Raw genomic sequence first — 19,388 nt, forward strand, 5'->3', positions numbered from 1 at the left:
TCCATAATTCACTATGACATAGACAGGCAATAGGTCTAGAGCATATTTCTTCAGGTGGGTGTGTTAAGTGATTTCCTAAATTGCCTTTAGACATCTAGATATTTAAAAAATGGGTTTAAACACCTGGAAAAGCATTTCTCTAAGCTTACTGTGAAGCATAATTTGGTAAAAGTCAAATATTTAATCTGTGCCTTTTGACTTAAGGACCAAACTTGAATGTCCACGTTGGTTGAATTTTGTGTCTGGCACAGAGATAGTGAAATGCACTGTGAGGTTTATGGCTCAAAGGATGTTAGACTTAAGAGGCCTTGTCTTCTCTGGCTCTTAATTTCTTCCCTTTCCCTATACTGGATCTCACAAGCAGAAAACAAACCTCTGAATCTGCTGAGTTGAATTCCAACTTCTCATGCCCAAAGTCACATGTGAAGATTATATTATGGTTCCTCTGCTTTAGAATCTTTACACTGGATATGCTCAGGGCAAAATAATGTGATAGGCATTTCTAATTTAGGAACTATTGTCTTTACACAAGATTTCAACTTGAACACAAAAGTTTTAAAAACATAATAATTATTGACGATGTATGTACTTACCTTTGTTCATAAAGGTAATTATTTGAGAAAATAGATGTGTGTATTCTAGTTCTAGTTTTACAAAATTTTATGTCCTGAATTTGCAACTCTCCATCTTCCGTGAGTAAATATCAAATGCAAATATCAGTGACTGGGATGAGTTTGTATGTCTAGAAAATATTAAATTCTAGAACATCTCACTACTGAAGTATTATTTTCTTCTGGCCTTTTCCTTCCAATCTCCATTTCCTCTGAGATCACAGGACATCAGTGGATTTTCATTTCATTACTTTCCTGTTAAACAAAACCCTTTCCAAGCATTCTTACCAGGAGAAAATGATTTTAGATTTCTGTCAGTACTTTTCCTGCTGCACAGCCCATTGATATCTTCATATGATTGTGCTGTTGGAATCATTGTGATTATTTCAAGGTCCAAAACATATACCTCTTTTCCTCACTTTCCCATTCCTCTCACTTCTCGTTCATTCATTCACTCATTTTTTTTTTTTTTAAATTTTCTTCTGAATTAATGAACCACAGGAAACTTCAAAGATGTATAGACTGGCTCACATACCTTTCACCCAGGATCCCCCAAAGGTACTTCTTACCAACTACAGCACAACATCAAATCCAGGAAATTGACATTGGTGTGGCGTGTGTGTGTACTGTTCTATACCTTTTTACCATGCCTGTAGTTATGTTTAACCCATGTGAGAACCAGGGTGCTGAACTCTTCCACTTCTACAAGGGCCTCTCTGTGCTACCCTTTTATAGCCACACCGCCACCCTCCTTCCCAGCTTCCTGAATCCCAGGCAAGCACTAACCTGTTCTCCATCTGTATACTTGTATCATTTGGAGAATGTCATATAAATGGAATCCTAAAAGTTTTGAACTTTTGAGGTTGACATTTTTCAACTCAGTGTAATTCACCAAGGTGCTGTGTGTATCATATTTTGATCCCTTTCCTCCTAAATAGTTTTCTATGGTATGGATGTGCCACAGTGTGTTTAAACATATACATATTATAGGAAATTTTGATTTTTCCAATTTTTGAACTTGTATGAATAAAATTGTATATATTTTGTTTTGTTTTTGTGAACATACTCATTTCCCTGGGATAATTGTCCAGAGATATCCTGTAATTCTTAACATTTTAATATTTTTCTCTCAAGCACTTAATAACACTAGTTGGGGCAAACAGCTACTCGATATTTAAAAAGTGGTCTTTTCTTTACTGGCTTAAAATTTCAAAGGAGTCACTCAATTAGTGAGAATATGCAGCATCGATATGGTGGCTCACAGGTGTTTTGGAGAGAGTCCTAGGAAGGATAGCGTTGAGGTTGTGATCAACGTGTGATTAGTGTAAAGCTAACTCCTCTTGTTCTCAGCTTATCCTGCTCCTTGGATATAAAAACATATACTTTAGACCACTCAAGTAATTCTAATTGCTATAGTCTAAGGGGATTGAGGAACAAGTTACATTGCCCAAACTAGTTTACCCTTATTTGGCAGTGAGAATGGGTATCATGCAGAATTCATTGAACTCACATTGCCTGTTTAAAAAGTTTTCATTAACAGGTAATGTATTATTAGTCCCAAGGGTACAGGTCTGTGAATCATTAGGCTTGCACACTTCACAGTACTCACCATAGCACATACCCTCCCCAATGTCCATAACCCAATTACCCTCTCCATACCCGCCATCCCCCCAGCAACCTTCAATTTGTTTTGTGAGATTAAGAGTTTCTTATGGTTTGTTACCCTCCCAATCCCATCTTGTTTCATTTCCTTCCTTTTTCATCTAAATTTTAAAGAAAAAAAATCCTTGGTTCAAAGCTAAATACTTGTATAAAAATAACCTAGAGTAATTAGAGGAGTTTTAGATAATCCCCAATATTCATTTGTAAAAACCTATGATTCTATTAAAAAATTCTCTTTCTGTGGAAGAAATTAGAGGTCCCTGTGAGGTTTAGTGACTTACTGTGTATTGCATAAACTATTTGCATATAGATAGCATGACTAAAAGATTAAAAAAAAATAAAAGATGTTGAATTCAAGAGAGTTGAGGGTAATGATATCTTTTTAACTAAAAAAAAAGAAGTTAAATTCATTTTAAAAATAATTTACAGGGGCGCTGGGTGGCTCAGTGGTTTAAGCCTCTGCCTTCAGCTCAGGTCATGATCCCAGAGTCCTGGGATCGAGTCCCGCATCGGGCTCTCTGCTCAGCAGGGAGCCTGCTTCCTCCTCTCTCTCTCTGCCTGCCTCTCTGCCTACTTGTGATCTCTGTCTGTCAAATAAATAAATAAAATCTTAAAAAAATAATTTACATACAAGTTGATTGTAAAGAAAAGTCTTTCTCTTTTTCATTGCAGATTAAATCAAACAATGGATTATGGAAATCAGACTTTGGTGACTGAATTTTTCTTTGTGGGCTTAACAAATCACTTCCAACAGCAGGTTGTTCTCTTTTTGATATTTCTCTTGGTTTATCTTGTCACTCTTCTGGGAAACGTGGGGATGATCACCCTCATTTGGATGGATCCCCGACTCCACACTCCCATGTACTTTTTTCTCAGCCACTTGTCTTTCGTGGATGTCTGCTCCTCTTCAGTCATTGGTCCTAAGATGTTGACTGATATCTTTGTGGAGAAAAAAGCAATCTCTTTCTTGGGTTGTGCTGCCCAGTTATGGTTTTTTGGTCAGTTTGTAGTGACTGAATGTTTCCTCCTGGCCTCCATGGCATATGACCGGTATATGGCCATCTGTAAGCCCTTGTTGTATACGCTCATTATGTCCCAGCGTGTCTGTGTGCAGCTGGTGGTAGGGCCTTATACCATTGGTCTTGTGATTTCCATGACACACACGACCCTTGCCTTTCACTTGCCTTACTGTGGCCCCCAAATCATCAATCACTTCTTCTGTGACCTTCTTCCTGTTCTGTCCCTGGCATGTGCAGACACCCAGGTTAATCAGTTCGTTCTTTTCATCCTGGCTGGAGGTGTAGGGGTGGTTAGTGGTGTGATCATCCTGGTTTCCTACTTTTACATCATCATTGCTATCCTGAGGATCCGCTCTGCAGAGGGGAGGCGCAAAGCCTTCTCCACCTGCTCTTCACACCTGACAGCTGTCTCCATCCTGTATGGGACACTCTTCTTCATCTATGTACGCCCTAGTTCTAGTTTCTCCCTGGACATCAATAAAGTGGTTTCTGTGTTCTACACAGCTGTGATTCCCATGTTGAACCCACTTATCTACAGCCTGAGAAACAGGGAGGTCAAGGATTCATTCAGAAGGACGTTTGAGAAGAAGCAGTGTTTCATGCATAAGTAAACTAGATTCTGTTTGTACTACAGATTGAGAGGTGTTATTTACACCAGATGCAAGAACATGGGCTGGTTGATGGGAGTGCAAATTTTATGTTGAGACTCACTATTTATTACTCTATGTCTTTGAAAAGTCACTCAACATCTCTAGGCTGCAATTTTCTCCTTTGTCATTGACGAGGAAGGTGTTTTATTTTTTTATTTTTTTTAAATTTATTATTATTTTTTTAATTTGACAGAAAGAGATCGTAAGTAGGCAGAGAGGCAGGCAGAGAGAGTGAGAGGGAAGCAGGCTTCCTACGGAGCAGAGAGCCCGACGCGGGACTCGATCCCATGACCCTGAGATCATGACCTGAGCCGAAGGCAGCGGCTTAAACCACTGAGCCACCCAGGCGCCCCGAGGAAGGTGTTTTAAATCGTCAGCTGAGATGAGAGGATTATTGAGCCTTAGTGCTTCAAAAATACTTCCAAGGATTGTGAGTAGGATATGAGAGGTTCTTGGTTAAGTCCTGAATAAGTTTGATCATCATCAGTGACTGGACAGTACCTATGTTTAGCTCACAAAGTTTTGAGATCCCTCAGTTGTCTGCAAGCTTGGCCTTGATTCTTTAATCATAAACCATTAACAAATGTATTATGGTCAAAAGTTAAAAACATCAACTTATAAGATAAATATGTCTTGGGAGTGTAATGGGAACATGGTGACTCTAGGTAATAATTCTGTCCTGTACATTTATAAGTTGCTAAGAGAGAAGATCTTAAATGCTCTCTTCCCTTGAAAAAAAAAATGTATAACTACATAAGGTGATTTATGTTAACGAAACTTACTGTGGTAATCATTTTTAACATACACAGGTACTGAACTAGCATGTTGTATACCTTGGAGAAGCACAATGTGATATGTGAATTATATTTCAAGAAAATGGAAAAAAGTGAATTATTTCAGAAAACATGTAACCATAGTACTCTGCTATACTACCTTCGTGTTTGGAGTAGGCATTTTACGAAGGCCTTGTACATCCCCGATACTCCTCTCATAGCACTGACTGTTGAGATTTTGCTGCTATAGTTACACGAGTCATGCATGTGAAAGGCAGAATGCATTTCAGTTCTTTAATAAAGTGTTTATTGCTACTGTGATTTATTGAATTTTGTTTCATAGGCAGAATGTGATTTTAATTTTGTAGATGTTCAGTCTGGCACACATGAACAATCAATGTATTCCCCACGACCACATAACTTTGGTCACACTTATTTTCTCCAGGTACTATATTCTTTCAACCATACTTTTGTGTTTTATTTTCTGGAATGTAGTAACAAGTCTGAGAAATGAGAGGGTTGGCCATGTATTTGTGTGACTGTAAGCCTCTGTCTTCTCTTGAAGGCTCTCTTTAAGAATGTAAATAATCTCTAAGTCTCTAGAATGTGTTTGCTTGTTTTGCTTGCTTTTCATCAAGCTTTCTTTCAGTTTTTGTGACTGGGCTGCATAATGATGTGGGTCATGACGCTATTTAATTAAGAAGATATGGGAGTCGGGGGCGCCTGGGTGGCTCAGTGGGTTAAAGCCTCTGCCTTCAGCTCAGGTCATGATTCCAGGGTCCTGGCATCGAGCCCCACATCAGGTACTCTGCTCAGTGGGGAGTCTGCTTCCTCCTCTCTCTCTGCCTGCTTCTCTGCAGACTTGTGATCTCTGTCTGTCAAATAAATAAATAAAATCTTAAAAAAAAAAGAAGAGGGCACCTGGGTGGCTCAGTGGTTTAAGCTGCTGCCTTCGGCTCAGGTCATGATCTCAGGGTCCTGGGATTGAGTCCCGCATCGGGCTCTCTGCTCGGCAGGGAGCCTGCTTCCCTCTCACTCTCTCTGCCTGCCTCTCTGCCTACCTGTGATCTCTCTCTGTCAAATAAATAAATAAAATCTTTAAAAAAAAAAAAAAGAAGATATGGGAGTCAAAGAATGCCATAATCAATCACTCATTTAACTATGTTTTTACATAGTCCTCTTTGCCAGACCCTGTACTGTACTGGGTATTATTCATATACTGGGTATTATTCATATTTAGAGGAAAAGTCCCCTGAAGGTTACAGGCTAGTGTAGTGGAAGGACAAACAAACAAGACTGAAACATATTTACACATCTATGGTGATTTCTGTGACAAGCATAAGATAATAAAGAAAAGAAGAGATAGTATATTTTAGGAAGGGTAATTAAAAAAGGTTTCTTTAAAAAAAAGTAGGGATTGGCAAAGTTGAAAACATTCTTCTTATCGTATGGCTTTCCATGGAATCTAGAGGTTACTATTTGGTCATCAAAGGAGAAAGTATTCCCTCCCCCACATAGTAACAGAGGCTTCTGGGTACTCTAGCACCTTGTTGGATGTGGGGCTAGAGTTTACAAGCTAATTCATTTTAATCCTCAGAATACTTTTATTCATTCCTTTATACAGTGTACGTTTTGGGAATGGGCAAGGTTGACATTAGGAGGACACATGAAATGTTTTATTGGGAGAAGGGATTTATTATATGCCATGAAAGCACTGATGAAAATCATCACTTTTGAGAATAGATTAAAATACTTGTTAACTTTCACCAGGTGACTCCTTGCTGCATAAATCTGTAAGATCTTCCAGGCATTTTATGATGGATTAGTCTCTTTCATACTCACTCCAGGCCTCCATGTGCCATGGAAACAGGACCATGCAAAGAGCTGAGCTGATAGTCTTGGTAGCGTTGAGCAGTGCAGTCTGAATGCGTTTTAGGGGAGGGAGCAGCAGACTGCTTAGGCCACACTCGCCTTCAGTGGGACATCCTTTGTGGGATTTCTTCAGCTATTCTTGAGTTTTTAAGTGGCCTTTCCATTTCCTGTTTCCTCATCCTGGGGCAGTGCTGCAGGCCAGCCTTTACCACATCTGAGTCTCTGTTCAAATATGATGCCATCTCAGAGGTCCTGTGGACTCTTTACCTAAAATAATTCTCTGCTCCTCCCGTATATCAACTATTTACCTTTTTTTTTTTAATTGTTATTTTTTGAACATGCTCCGACATCCCTTTCTACTGCTGCCTAAGAAGTTGCCACAAGATGGAAAATTATAACCACCTAAATTCACTGCCTTACAGTTTCCCTGAGTCTCTAGTCCAGGTCCATCATGGTCTGATTCTCTACTCAGACTCCTACAAGGCTGATATGAACTTGTTGCCAGGGCTCAGCTCCCTCCTAGAGGCTCTGGGGAAGGCTCGTTTCCAAGCTTACTGGTGTGTTTGAGAAAACTCAGTTCCTCATGGCTGTAGGACTGTGGTGCCTGTTCCTCAGTGGCATTCAGCTGGAACCTCTCTCAGCATCTTAGGGTTGTTCACTTGCCTTCTGTCATGGCCCCTTCAGCTTCCGACCAACAGTGACTTCTCTAGCTCTCCGTATAGTTCCAACCTGTCTGACTCTTCTGCTCTGAGCTGGAGAAATCTGGGGACCCACTGGTTCATCCAAGGTCATGTCTTTCAGAAGTTTAACTGTGTCATATAATATAATCATATGAGTGGTATTTCATCATATTCAGAGATTACAGGCATTAAGGCAAAGATTAGGGAACTTTATAGGACCATTATAGCAAATCTGCCACCCACACTGATGCTCACAGAATAAACATCTATCCTAAAGAGCAGTAGTCTATGAAGGGGAAGAATTGACATCCGAGGTTGACTTTGTTAGTGTTTGTGTGTGTCTTTTCCTTACTGGATTTGCAGTTCTGATTTTTTTTTTTTTGGTTAGTTTCTATGCTAACATAATTTTTAAAACAGTTATTAGTGTAGAATTTTAATTTTTTTTTAAGATTTTATTTATTTGACAGAGAGAAATCACAAGAGAGGCAGGCAGAGAGAGAGGAAGGGAAGCAGGCTCTCCGCTGAGCAAAGAGCCTGATGTGGGACTCGATCCCAGGACCCCGAGACCATGACCTGAGCCGAAGGCAGTGGCTTAACCCACTGAGCCACCCAGGCGCCCTAGAATTTTAATTTTTAATAGTAATGTTATTTTATACATTTGGTGAGGATCTGCTATATCATAATACTATACTAAGCATTTTGCAAATATATTATTGAATATTTTACTTCCCATTGGTGATATGTGTTATTTGATCTACTTTATAGCTGGAGAATCTGAGGCTTTGGACATCCTGAGCCACATGGATCACATCAAGCATCTTTTAAATGAAGGAGTGACTCTTGACCCCTCCAGGCTCCAGTATTGGGATGGGACTTACTCTCTTTTTCCACTAGTATTTCTCTGGGTTCACATTTGCTTATTCCAGACAAAAATGAGGACACTTTGATATCGACAGTTATCCTTTAAGATGGTAATTCTGATAAGATTTGTAAAATGATGTAACTGAAAAGAATTTGATGTAAATCCTCCAAAGATAATCACTTCTCTGTGATCATGGAGTGCACTTTGGAAAATACAGAATTTGCTTTGATTATGATGAACACTTTCTTTTCATTTTAGCACATTTTCATTTTGGAATCAGGATTTCATATTACACTGTGAGTAAATTGGTTTGACTGTAAGGTTCTTCCTGTGTAATCAGCCTTCTCATTTTGTCAACAACTCGGAAAATAGAAACATATGTTTACTAGGACTTTTGATAATGCCATTCAATCCAGTAAGTTATGACCCTTCATCTACTAGAGAGTTTATTAGTGAGGGACATAAGACATAAACAAAGAATGATATGCGGTGGCATTTTTAAGTGACAGAAGAGAGGAAATGATGCTGTTAAAGTTCAAAAAGAGTGATTGTTTTTGTCTATAAGGTATCAGGGAAGGCTTCCTGTATGAAGTGATGATTCAACATACCTGTCAGAACAGATGAAATTTTGAGTTCTAATATTTCAGTAAGTGAGAAGGGATAGTCAGAAGGGTTGTAAGGAAAGAGGGACATATGGGTCTGTGTGGGAACAGCAAATCAGCAAGTGTGCTTGAATCTCATAATGTTCCCATGGTGTGAAAGGAAACTGTCAATGTAGGTCCTGCAGGACTGAAGAAGCAATGTTAAAGTGAATCCAGACTTAAACCTTCCCAAGATATTGCCATGATTCTGAAGTTTAGATGGAATGCAAAAGGTCCAAAATATCCCAGTTAATCTTGAAGAAGACAAGTCAGGTGGGATGTCTTCCTCTACTGAAGACTGACTTACAAAACTATAGCAATTAAGATAGGAATGGGGGCATCTGAGTGGCTCAGTCAGTTAAGCACCTGACTCTTGATTTCAGATCAGGTCATGATCTTAGGGTCATGAGATAGAGCTCTGCTCGGGTTCCATGCTGAGAGTGGAGCGTGCTAAAGATTTCCTCTCTCCTTCCCCTTTGGCTCCTTGCCCCTCCTTTTTTTTCCCTCAAAAAACCCCAAAAAACAAAAAACAAAAACAAAAAAAGACAGGATCAAAAATAGACTAATAGTCCAGTGGGACAGAGTAGGGTGTCCAGGTGTATTAATGAATGCAAGCTAATACCTTTAATATTAAAGAATATACAGACTCAATACATGGACACTTCATTTATGGCAAGGGCGACACAGCAGGGTAGTGGGGAAAGAAAGGACTGAAAAAAAAAAAGACAGTGTTGGATCCTTTGGACGTCTAAATGGGAAAAAAGTAGAATTTTACTCCTATCTCACAATACACATTAACATTAATTCCAGATGATTTGGACGTTGAAATGTAAAAGGTGAGGAATTAAGGCATCTAGAAGATAATATTGGAGAATACCTTTATGATATATGATAGGAAATTTTTAAAAAGTAGGCTACAAAAATACTAAATATCAAGAAAAATATTGATTCCCTGAATTACACTAAAATAAACACTTAGGTTTATGCTTAAGAGTGTAAACATGGAGGCCACAGGAAGAGAAAGTGTATTTATAAAGCAGATAAATGAGATAATTGAAGTATATGAATAACTATTGTAATTTTTAAAGAAAGGCAATCCAGTGACAAAATGTGGGCGAGACTTCCAACAGCCAACCCATGCAAGTAGCTATGGAAATGACCTTTAATACTGCAAAATTTCTCAAATTCCTTAGAAGTGGCTGCAAAAGGCACCATGAGATCCCACTAGACACTCACCAAAATGGCTAAAATGACAAACATTGGCTCTCGTACAGTACTTAGAGAAGTGTAAGCAATGGGTTTGGGATGACTTCCTAAATTCTTAGTCAATATGAACATATCCTACCCCATAACCAGAAATTTTACTCCCGGGTATATTCTCAAGAGAAATGCATGCTCATGAACACCCAAACACAAGGTATTCATTGGATGCTCGGTAGAGAAAAAAAATCACAAAACTTAAAACCTAGCAAATGCCCAAGAAAAAACTAATTGGTAAATCATTTGTAGGATTTTAATATAATAGAGGGCTAGCATCAATAAAACACTTGAACTAGAGATTTATTCAACCAAAGATGAATTTCACAAACATGATATAGATGGTGGAGATGTTCTAGTTCCTGACTTGGGTGGCAGTGTCCGTGCATGTGCTCACAGTATAAGAATTCCAGGGTACATTTAAGATTTTTTTTTACTTTTCTCTGTGTTATTCATCAATAAAAGCTGAAAAAATATTGTATCAAGCTTGAATTTGTCAGTGAAACCTCTCTCAGTGGTTCATAAAAAAAAAAAACCTGTGTGAATATGATGGAGATTCTTTACACATTATGATTTTAGTGATTTTTCTATGAGTATTAGAAATGGAAGATGAATGATCACAATGCTAATTGAGTTATCCTGGTAGCTGGTCCTCTGCTGTAACGATCTCTAGGCGAACAGTTGCAAAAATTTTGTTGTGCTTCTCATGGGGAAAACAGCAGTTGTTACAACATAGCAGTAAAGTTTACTTTTGAAATGTTTTCTTGTGTAAGAAGGAGGTAAGAAATAAGAGTCTACTCAGTCAAGCACAGAAAACAAGTAAGATGATCCCACTGGATTTTTTTTGGAGTTTAAAGTCAAAAATAACATTTTAATTTAATTCCCTATTATCAAATTCCCAAGGTATGTCATGCTTTGGGACCCAAGTTCTCCCAGAACAAAGGAATGATGTCACTACTTCTGGAAACTTTGATCCAAGTGAAAAGACAATGTGTTTTGGAGTGGAAGCTTACCATATTCTTATGAACACTAAGAATAAAACCAAGTAATTCTAAGAAAGTCTGACCTCTTCTGTGTGCAGAGGCACAGATGATGGTGGGCAGAAGGAGCACATGCTGAAAAGAGTACAATTGATACTCCATTTTAATTTTAATTCTTGGAAGAGGAAAGGAACTCATTGGAATGTAAGTTTAAAGCACTTTTAAAAATCCACTTTGGTCCCTGCATTTACTCTTCAAGAATTTTAGTATAAATGGGCTTATGGGAAAATGAAAACGACTGACATCTTGAATGTAGTTTTTTTTTTTTTTTATGGTACATAGAGAAATATCCACTGTCAGACCATAATTGGTTAGAATGTAACCAATGCAGCAAACTTAATATGAAGTCATGTGAAATTCTGTAACAGACACAAAGAGGTTATAGTCAAGTGAAATGCCTCTTCAAGTTCAGTGACTGCCCAGAGCAGGAGAGGTCCGGCCACCTTCCCTGTATGGAATGTTGCCCTGTATTATGAGCCTCACACTCAAAGCATGGGTGCAAAGGAGGGAACTATAAATGAGAGCCCAACTGCAGATGTCTGAGAGCCCTTGTCCTTGAGCAAACTTGGACTCTGCACAAGTTTTCTCTGGAGCTTCGTTGCTCTGTCATCAACAGCCCCTTCGCATACATGCACTGCTTGATTCTCTATCCCTCAAGCAGCATGCAGAACTGGGTCGAGACTCTGAGATCTAAGGTTCCCGCTTGGGAGAGTGGCATCTTTAAAAGGACGGAGACTCTGCATCCAGATGGGGCTGTGTCTTAATCTCCGATGACTCTTATGAAATACTAACTCTAGCACTTCAGGCACCCTTTCCCACACTTCATAGCCTCTTCTGTAAAAAATGAGGTAGCAACATGTTTCTTACCTAAGTTTTGGTGGAAAGCAAATGGGCTGATGTTGCAAAGCACCTGGGCACAGGTGCTTTGCAAAATCTTGAATACTCCTTAAAATCTTGAATACTCCTTAAAAGCTTTCTGCTCCTCCATGTTCATTGTAACCTTAAAGATACTGGATCATGGGGCGCCTGGGTGGCTCAGTGGGTTAAGCCTCTGCCTTCGGCTCAGGTCATGATCTCAGGGTCCTGGGATCGAGCCCCGCATCGGGCTCTCTGCTCTGTGGGGAGCCTGCTTCCTCCTCTCTCTCTGCCTGCCTCTCTGGCTACTTGTGATCTCTCTCTGTCAAATAAATAAATAAAATCTTAAAAAAAAAAAAAAGATACTAGATCACGTAGCCAATCATTGCTTTGAACTGCGGGTGGAAAGTGATTGTGTATTTGCCACCAGCTCTGTGGTCCCGAGTCAGACATCTTGGAGCCTCAGTTTTCTTACTTACAAACGGTGAGGTTGGGGCCAGAGTTCTCTCTGCTTCTTAAAATTTTAGAAATCTTGAACTCCAAATGCATAGCTTGCAATTGTTTCTCACTTTCTACCTCTGAGGCTTCCTACATTTCTTCCTTGCCTGTTGTTGTTCTCCCACTTGATTGTAGCTAACTTGTTTTCTCTCTTTTTCTTTTTAAACGTTGAAATAGATTTCATATAAAAATAAATACAATTACACAATAAATAAATAATAAAGGCAATTAAGGAATTGCTTTAGATTGCTTTTTTTTTTTTGGTTTTGTTTTAAATTTTTTTCCCATGGATTTTATTTATTTATTTATTTGAGAGAGAAAGAGAGAGAGAGAGAGAGAGAGCAAGCAGCAGCAGGGGCAGAGGGACAAGCAGACTCCGCACTGAGTGAGGCATTCAATGTGGGGCTTGATCCAAGGACCCTGAAACCATGACTTGAGCTGAAACCACGAGTAAGAAGCTTAGCCAACTGAGCAACCCAGGCACCCTTAGATAATTTTTAATTACAAAGCTAATGCACGTGCATTTTCTCCTTGTAATAAATCTTAAAATTGTGGATAAATCTGGAGTCCTCTTTGATTACCTACTTACATCCCAGTTCTCTGTCCCTCTGTTTTCAGAGGTAATGAGTACTCCTTTGGTGCCTCATATGTCCAGATTCTTATTTACTCTCTCTCTCTCTCTCATACACACACATGCACACACACCGAAACACACTGAAATAATCAAAATTAAAGAAAACACTGAAAATGTTCTTACTATCCTACTGTACACATCATCTGTGACTTGCTTCTCCTTCACATATTTTGGGGAAATAGCTGTGTTTCTACTACTTAATTTTAATTTTTTAATTCCAGCCTAATTCCCATATAGTGTAAGTTTCAGGTGTACAATAGAATAATTCAACAATTCCGTACATTACTCAGTTCTCCTCACTGTACATGTTCTCTTCATTCCGTTTACCTATTTCACCCATGCCCTCCCTCCGACCTCCCCTCAGGTAATCTACTACTTAATTTTTAACTGTCTGTAAAATAGTCCGCAGAATGGCTATACCAAGATTTATTTGCTGTTAATACCTTTTAGAAACTATATATGTGGAATCCATTTTTTTTAATCACTTGGAGCAATGGTGAAGAGGACATCATTGTTTTTCTATTCTGTGTTTCCTCAGGGTGGATGCTAAGTAATTTTTTTTTTTTAAGATTTTATTTATTTGACAGATTGAGATCACAAGTAGGCAGAGAGGCAGGCAGAGAGAGAGAGGAGGAAGCAGGCTCCCTGCTGAGCAGACACCCCCCCCATGCAGGGCTCGATCCCAGGACCCTGGAATCATGACCGGAGCCGAAGGCAGAGGCTTTAACCCTCTGAGCCACCCAGGCGCCCCAGGATGCTAAGTAATTTTAATTAAGAATTTCTCAGTCCTCAGTATGCACTTAAAAAAAAAAATTCTTTCCTTTTTTTTTTTTTTTCCAAGAGACAGTAAAACACTGCCATCCAGAGGCCGTGACCTTGCTGCAGCCCCTGATTTCCTGTGACCACCATATTGTCTCCTGGCTTTGTCAGTATTTTACATTTTCTCATTTGTGAATATCTTGTCAATTTGATGGGTGAAAATAGCATATAATTGTTGTTTCAATTCGGTTTCTGTGATGATCTGGGATATTATACATCCTTTTGTATTTGTTGGGACTTCAAGCATCCTGTCTGTGGCAGGCCAGTCTGCATCTGCCTCGTGTCACAATGAGTATTTTAGTATCTAATTTGCGGCAGTTCTTGAAGTGATCTGATTATAATCCTTTGTGACATATGCTCCAGTATTTTTTCCATCTGTGTGTCTTATTTTTACTTGGAGTGTATCCATCTACTTCTAGGATGTAGTAAAATTTTTCACCATTTTCTTCAGGTGATTTTTATGTTCTGTTTTAGAAGATCAACCCTACAACACCCTAATATTATTCTTTAGTGTTTTCATGTTACCTGTTTATAGTTAGAAGTTTCCTTTTTAGTTTAGTGGTGTGGGGTAGAATTTTAATATTATCTATTTTTTCAAATTTTCATTCAAATATTGTAACACTTTTTCAGCAGTAATTAATCCTTACTTTGCTGATTGAAAGAAAACTTACTCATTCTAAATTGACAGTTATGCCTAGGTCTGCCTATGGTTTTTCAGTTTTTCTGTCTCCTATTCATCTCTCACCTATTCTAGTAACAACATCTTATGGGTTTAAGTACAATGGCTTTATTGATGTGTTGATATCTGGAATAGTATATCCCTTTTCTTTGTTTTCCTTTTTTGAAATTGTCTTTGCTTTTTTTTTTTAAGACTTTATTCATTTATCTGACAGACAGAGACCACAAGTAGGCAGAGGGGTAGGCAGAGAGAGGGGGAAGCAGGATTCCTGCTGAGCAGAGATCCCCATGCTGGGCTTGATCCCAGAACCCTGAGATCATGACCCGAGCTGAAGGCAGAGGCTTTAACCCACTGAGCCACCCAGGCGCCCCTATCTTTGCTATTTTTGAACATTTTTCTCTTCCACAAATTTAAAAATCAGATTGTCTCATCAAAAATTATATTTTCATTCAATTTTTCCAATTGGTTGGAATTGCATTAAATTTGCCACATAATGTGGTGGGGTGTTCTAGCCTTATATCAATCTTAAACAGCCAGGAGCAAGTTTGTAGCCTGACCCAATCAGCTTTGACACAGTGCAGTGAGGGAGACCATACACCTTAGCTAGGAACTGTGGATGTCTCTTTGAACAAAGGAACAAAAAGGGACCACTTAACTCAGTAAGAAGAATCTTCTTGAAACTACCAGAGAATATATGTGCACAGGGTAAGCACTGGAAACATTCACACTATAACCCAAAACTAGATATTCTCACATTTTGTACTATTTAACATTATATTGGAGAACACATCTGAAGAAGTACTAAACCATAAATTAAAAGAAGAAGATGTTATTATAGGATTTTGAGAAGTGGGGCCGTTAGGTGGAATTTAAATCAAGAACAGTTTTGATGAGCTCTCAAAACAAAGCAGGTCTGTGTAAAGGGGCCAACATCGCAACATCAGAATAGGCCTAAAGCAAACCAGTAACACAGCGTCCTGTTTCCTCGAAAACTATGAAGGTAAGATCCATGCAGAGAGTTGTATCCAGACAGCCCTCACACGGAGTTTTGTACCTGTGCTGGGAATAGAGACTGTTTCGTCCTGTCAGACGGACTAAGATGTTTCAGACCAGAATGGGATGTTTCACCTTGCTGATAAAATTCCAAAGAAAAATTTCAGATAGTCTATAATTTTAGAAAATAAAATGTCTCATTGAGTAATAAAATATTTGTCACCCACCCCCCGCCCAATGTTGTTAGGATACTTCATATCTGTAGCCTATCTGTGAGGGAAATATTATTTCCTGTTCACTTCACAATTGATGTATCTGTGTCTGCTATTCCAACCTGAGGAATGACCATGAAGATTCCACTCTCCCTGTTAGAGCTAAGTTTTGCTTTCTCAGGAAGAAATGAATCTTAATAAATACATAGGCATTTAGGCATTTCTTCCCTTGTACAGTAAAGTTCTATAATTTATATTTTTCTTCATACGAATCTTGAACATTCCTTATCAGGCTTATTTATAGCTATATTATCATTTTGAGTCAATGAATGTAAGTTTTTCCCATTATAATTCATAGGCAATTATTGACTTTTTTAACACTGATCTTCACTATTTGAATGAACTGTTTCATTTTTTTCTAAAAAAGTTATTTTATTGGTTGACTATTGTGCAATTTTTTTCTGCAAATAATGCAGTATTTTCTTATCCCTGTTTTCTAGAATTCTTATATCTTCTTTTTTAAATTTAGGGTTTAGTACTTCAGATGTGTTCTCCAGTGTAATGTTAAATAGTGCAAAATGTGAAAATAACTAGTTTTTGGTTATAGTGTGAATGTTTCTAGTGCTTACCCCGTGCACATATATCCTCTGGGAGTTTCAAGAAGATTTTTCTTACTGAGTTAAGTAGTTCCTTTTTGCTTCCAATTTGGGAAGTCTTTCTTTTTCTTTCTTCCTTTCTTTCTTTTTTTTTTCTTTTTGAGTCACATTTTATCAAATTCTTTAAAGAATTTTATTAAAGTAATTATAATGTATTTCCTTTCAATATGTAAATGTGGTGAGAAATTTTATAGGTTTGCAAATGGTGACCCAATTCCTAGTTCTAATTTTCTCTTTAAAACATTTAAGCCATATTGTTCTTAAGAACTTTACTATATTTGATTTGCTAGCATTTAATTTGTCTCTTTTTATATTGATGTTCCCAAATTGGACCTGTAGTTTCTTTTCTTGTGCATCATGTTATGTTTTCAAATTATTTAAAGTGGTGCACATCATCTATTTTCTGCTTTTCTCACTTTAGAAGACCAAGGCCATCAATGGCTGATGGAAACCATACAAGAATCACAGAGTTTATCTTCATAGGCTTAAAATATCATCCTCAGATGCAAGTCTTCCTTTTCTTGCTCTTTCTATTTTTTTACCTCATTACCATGACAGGAAACTTGGGCATGATTGTTCTCATTCAGATGGATTCCCACCTGCACACGCCCATGTACTTTTTTCTCAGTCACCTGTCCTTTGTGGACGTCTGCTTTTCATCCGTAGTGGGTCCCAAGATGCTCACGGACTTCTTCGCTGACAGGAAGGCCATCTCCTTCCTGGGCTGTGCTTTGCAGCAATGGTTTTTCGGGTTCTTCGTGGCCATTGAGTGCCTTCTGCTGGCGTCCATGGCCTATGACCGCTATGTGGCCATCTGTAACCCATTACTGTATTCTGTAACCATGTCGCAGAGACTTTGCATACAGCTGGTGGTCGGACCCTATACTGTTGGCTTCCTGAACACCATGACTCATACAATAGCTGCCTTCCGGCTTCCCTTTTGTCGCTCCAACATTATCAATCATTTCTTCTGTGATATGTCCCCCCTTCTTTCTCTGGTATGTGCTGACACCCGGATCAATAAATTGTTGGTTTTCATTGTGGCTGGAGCTGTCCTGGTTGTCAGTAGCCTGACCATTATAATCTCCTATTTCTACATCCTTACTGCCATCCTGAGGATCCGCTCTGCTGATGGGAGGCGCAAAGCCTTTTCCACCTGCTCCTCGCATCTCACGGCCGTGTCCATTTTATACGGGACTCTCTTCTTTATCTATGTGCGGCCAGGTGCAATTTTTTCCCTAGACATCAACAAAGTGGTGTCGGTGTTCTACACCGCAGTGATCCCCATGTTGAACCCTCTCATCTACAGCTTGAGAAATAAAGAAGTGAAAGCTGCCATGCGCAGAACGATTGTCAGGAGCGAGTTCTGCATCAGAAGTTAAATTCCAGTCTGGAATACAAAATGGACAAAAGGAAAAGCTTCTAGACTTGATGAGTCTATCTGGTCATCATCCGAAGAGGATAAGCAATGGGCAGAGTTTAGAGTATGGAATCCTTGCCACCTATTTCTTTAAAGCTCCCTTTCAATCATGTGCACGTGGATGATAAAAAATTCCAGTCACCAAAAATTCTGTTTCCTCAAATAATTTCATTATTGAGCGTAAGCTAAAAATCTAGTAAGTGCCGGATCATTAGCTACTAATACTATGGCCCTAGTTATACCAATATATGTGTCCAGACCAGCGGAGATTCATTGGAACGACATATACGACCTCCATTCCTAAATACAGAATTGAAAATAGAAAACAGAACAGGTTACTTAGCTACAAATTATTATTATTATTATTATTATTATTATTTTAAATTTATTTGACAGACAGAGATCCCAAGTAGGCAGAGAGAGAGGAGGGAAGCAGGCTCCCTGCTAAGCAGAGAGCCCAATGCGGGGCTCGATCCCGGGAACCTGGGATCATGACCTGAGCCGAAGGCAGAGGCTTTAAACCACTGAGCCACTCAGGCACCCCTACTACAAATTATTTTTTTTAACAAAATGAACTCCTCATATCATATTCCTTCAAATATCTCTTATGCATATTTTCTTTGTCCTTGCTTCTAAGAATACTATGTCACAATGGCTGCAGAAAAAGCAAATACAAGCAAAAGGTAAACAATATTGATGATGCAAAACTTATATTCTTATTCTTCCACCAAGTGACCATGACAAGAGAGATGTCTCTTTACATATTTGACTCTGAAGTTGTCCCCACTATTATTTTAATATTCGATATTTAGTTTTTCTATTTCTTTCAGACAAAAAAAATTCAGCATCCCTTGTTATAGAAATTAGAAACAAAATGCAAAACAGGTGAAGAAGAGAAGAAGAAAATTCTAAAAAATCAGAGGCAATAGGTGTTGAGAAGCCAGAGGTAAACTAAAATGAAGAAAATATATATCCTATTTTCATGTCAGTCTTTTTTGTTGTTCCAAATTAGAAAGAAAAAGAAATACAATATAATGAAGTAAAATATATTTTAACACCTGTCTGTCCCTCATACAACAGTGGAACAATTCAAGAGGTATTATAATTACATCAGAGAAGAGAACGTGATTTTTTGAAAAGTGTTTTTTGGTGCAAGCCCGAGTTGTTTGAGCCCTGATCACTGAGTGTGATCTAAAAATAGAGAATTTATCTCTAGATTATAGAAAGATATAAGGGGAAAAAGCAGAGTGAGACATGTCTCAGGAATGATGTGGGGAGAACTTAAGCATAAATGTATCTCAAGTCTGTGCCCTAATAAATTTCACGATGGCGTTAGTGGATAAATAAATGTTTTCTTTGGCAGTATTGGTGGAATGATGGTGTCCCAGCCATTCCTTCTTGGGATCATGAACCCGTTTTGACTAATGCAGTTATTGTAGGCATAGAACTTTTCAAGGACTGTCATAGAGTGGCTTGAGTTCCGAGGGAGCGAGGGGGTTGTGGAGGGAACTGACTACCAAGACAATGAAGTGGTATTTAGGCTAGGGATAATCCT

The 19,388-nt window shown here is 38.6% G+C and overlaps 2 protein-coding genes across 2 annotated transcripts; both read left to right on the top strand.

Moving 5' to 3' along the window:
* The first annotated feature begins 2,958 nt into the window (after positions 1 to 2,958).
* On the top strand, positions 2,959 to 3,903 carry LOC123949427 (olfactory receptor 1002-like). Its single transcript, XM_046016868.1, has one exon. It carries the CDS (start codon positions 2,959 to 2,961, stop codon positions 3,901 to 3,903), a length of 945 nt encoding a protein of 314 aa, XP_045872824.1.
* Positions 3,904 to 16,850: 12,947 nt separating this feature from the next.
* On the top strand, positions 16,851 to 17,795 carry LOC123949379 (olfactory receptor 1009). The gene has a single exon (XM_046016796.1). It carries the CDS (start codon positions 16,851 to 16,853, stop codon positions 17,793 to 17,795), a length of 945 nt encoding a protein of 314 aa, XP_045872752.1.
* Positions 17,796 to 19,388: the final 1,593 nt, after the last annotated feature.

The sequence above is a fragment of the Meles meles genome, chromosome 8 (assembly GCF_922984935.1).
Source record: "Meles meles chromosome 8, mMelMel3.1 paternal haplotype, whole genome shotgun sequence".
Lineage (NCBI taxonomy): Eukaryota > Metazoa > Chordata > Mammalia > Carnivora > Mustelidae > Meles > Meles meles.

Excerpts from the sequence above, each read along its gene's own strand:
- LOC123949379 (XM_046016796.1), top strand. The coding sequence starts at position 16,851 with ATGGCTGATGGAAACCATACAAGAATCACAGAGTTTATCTTCATAGGC.
- LOC123949427 (XM_046016868.1), top strand. The coding sequence starts at position 2,959 with ATGGATTATGGAAATCAGACTTTGGTGACTGAATTTTTCTTTGTGGGC.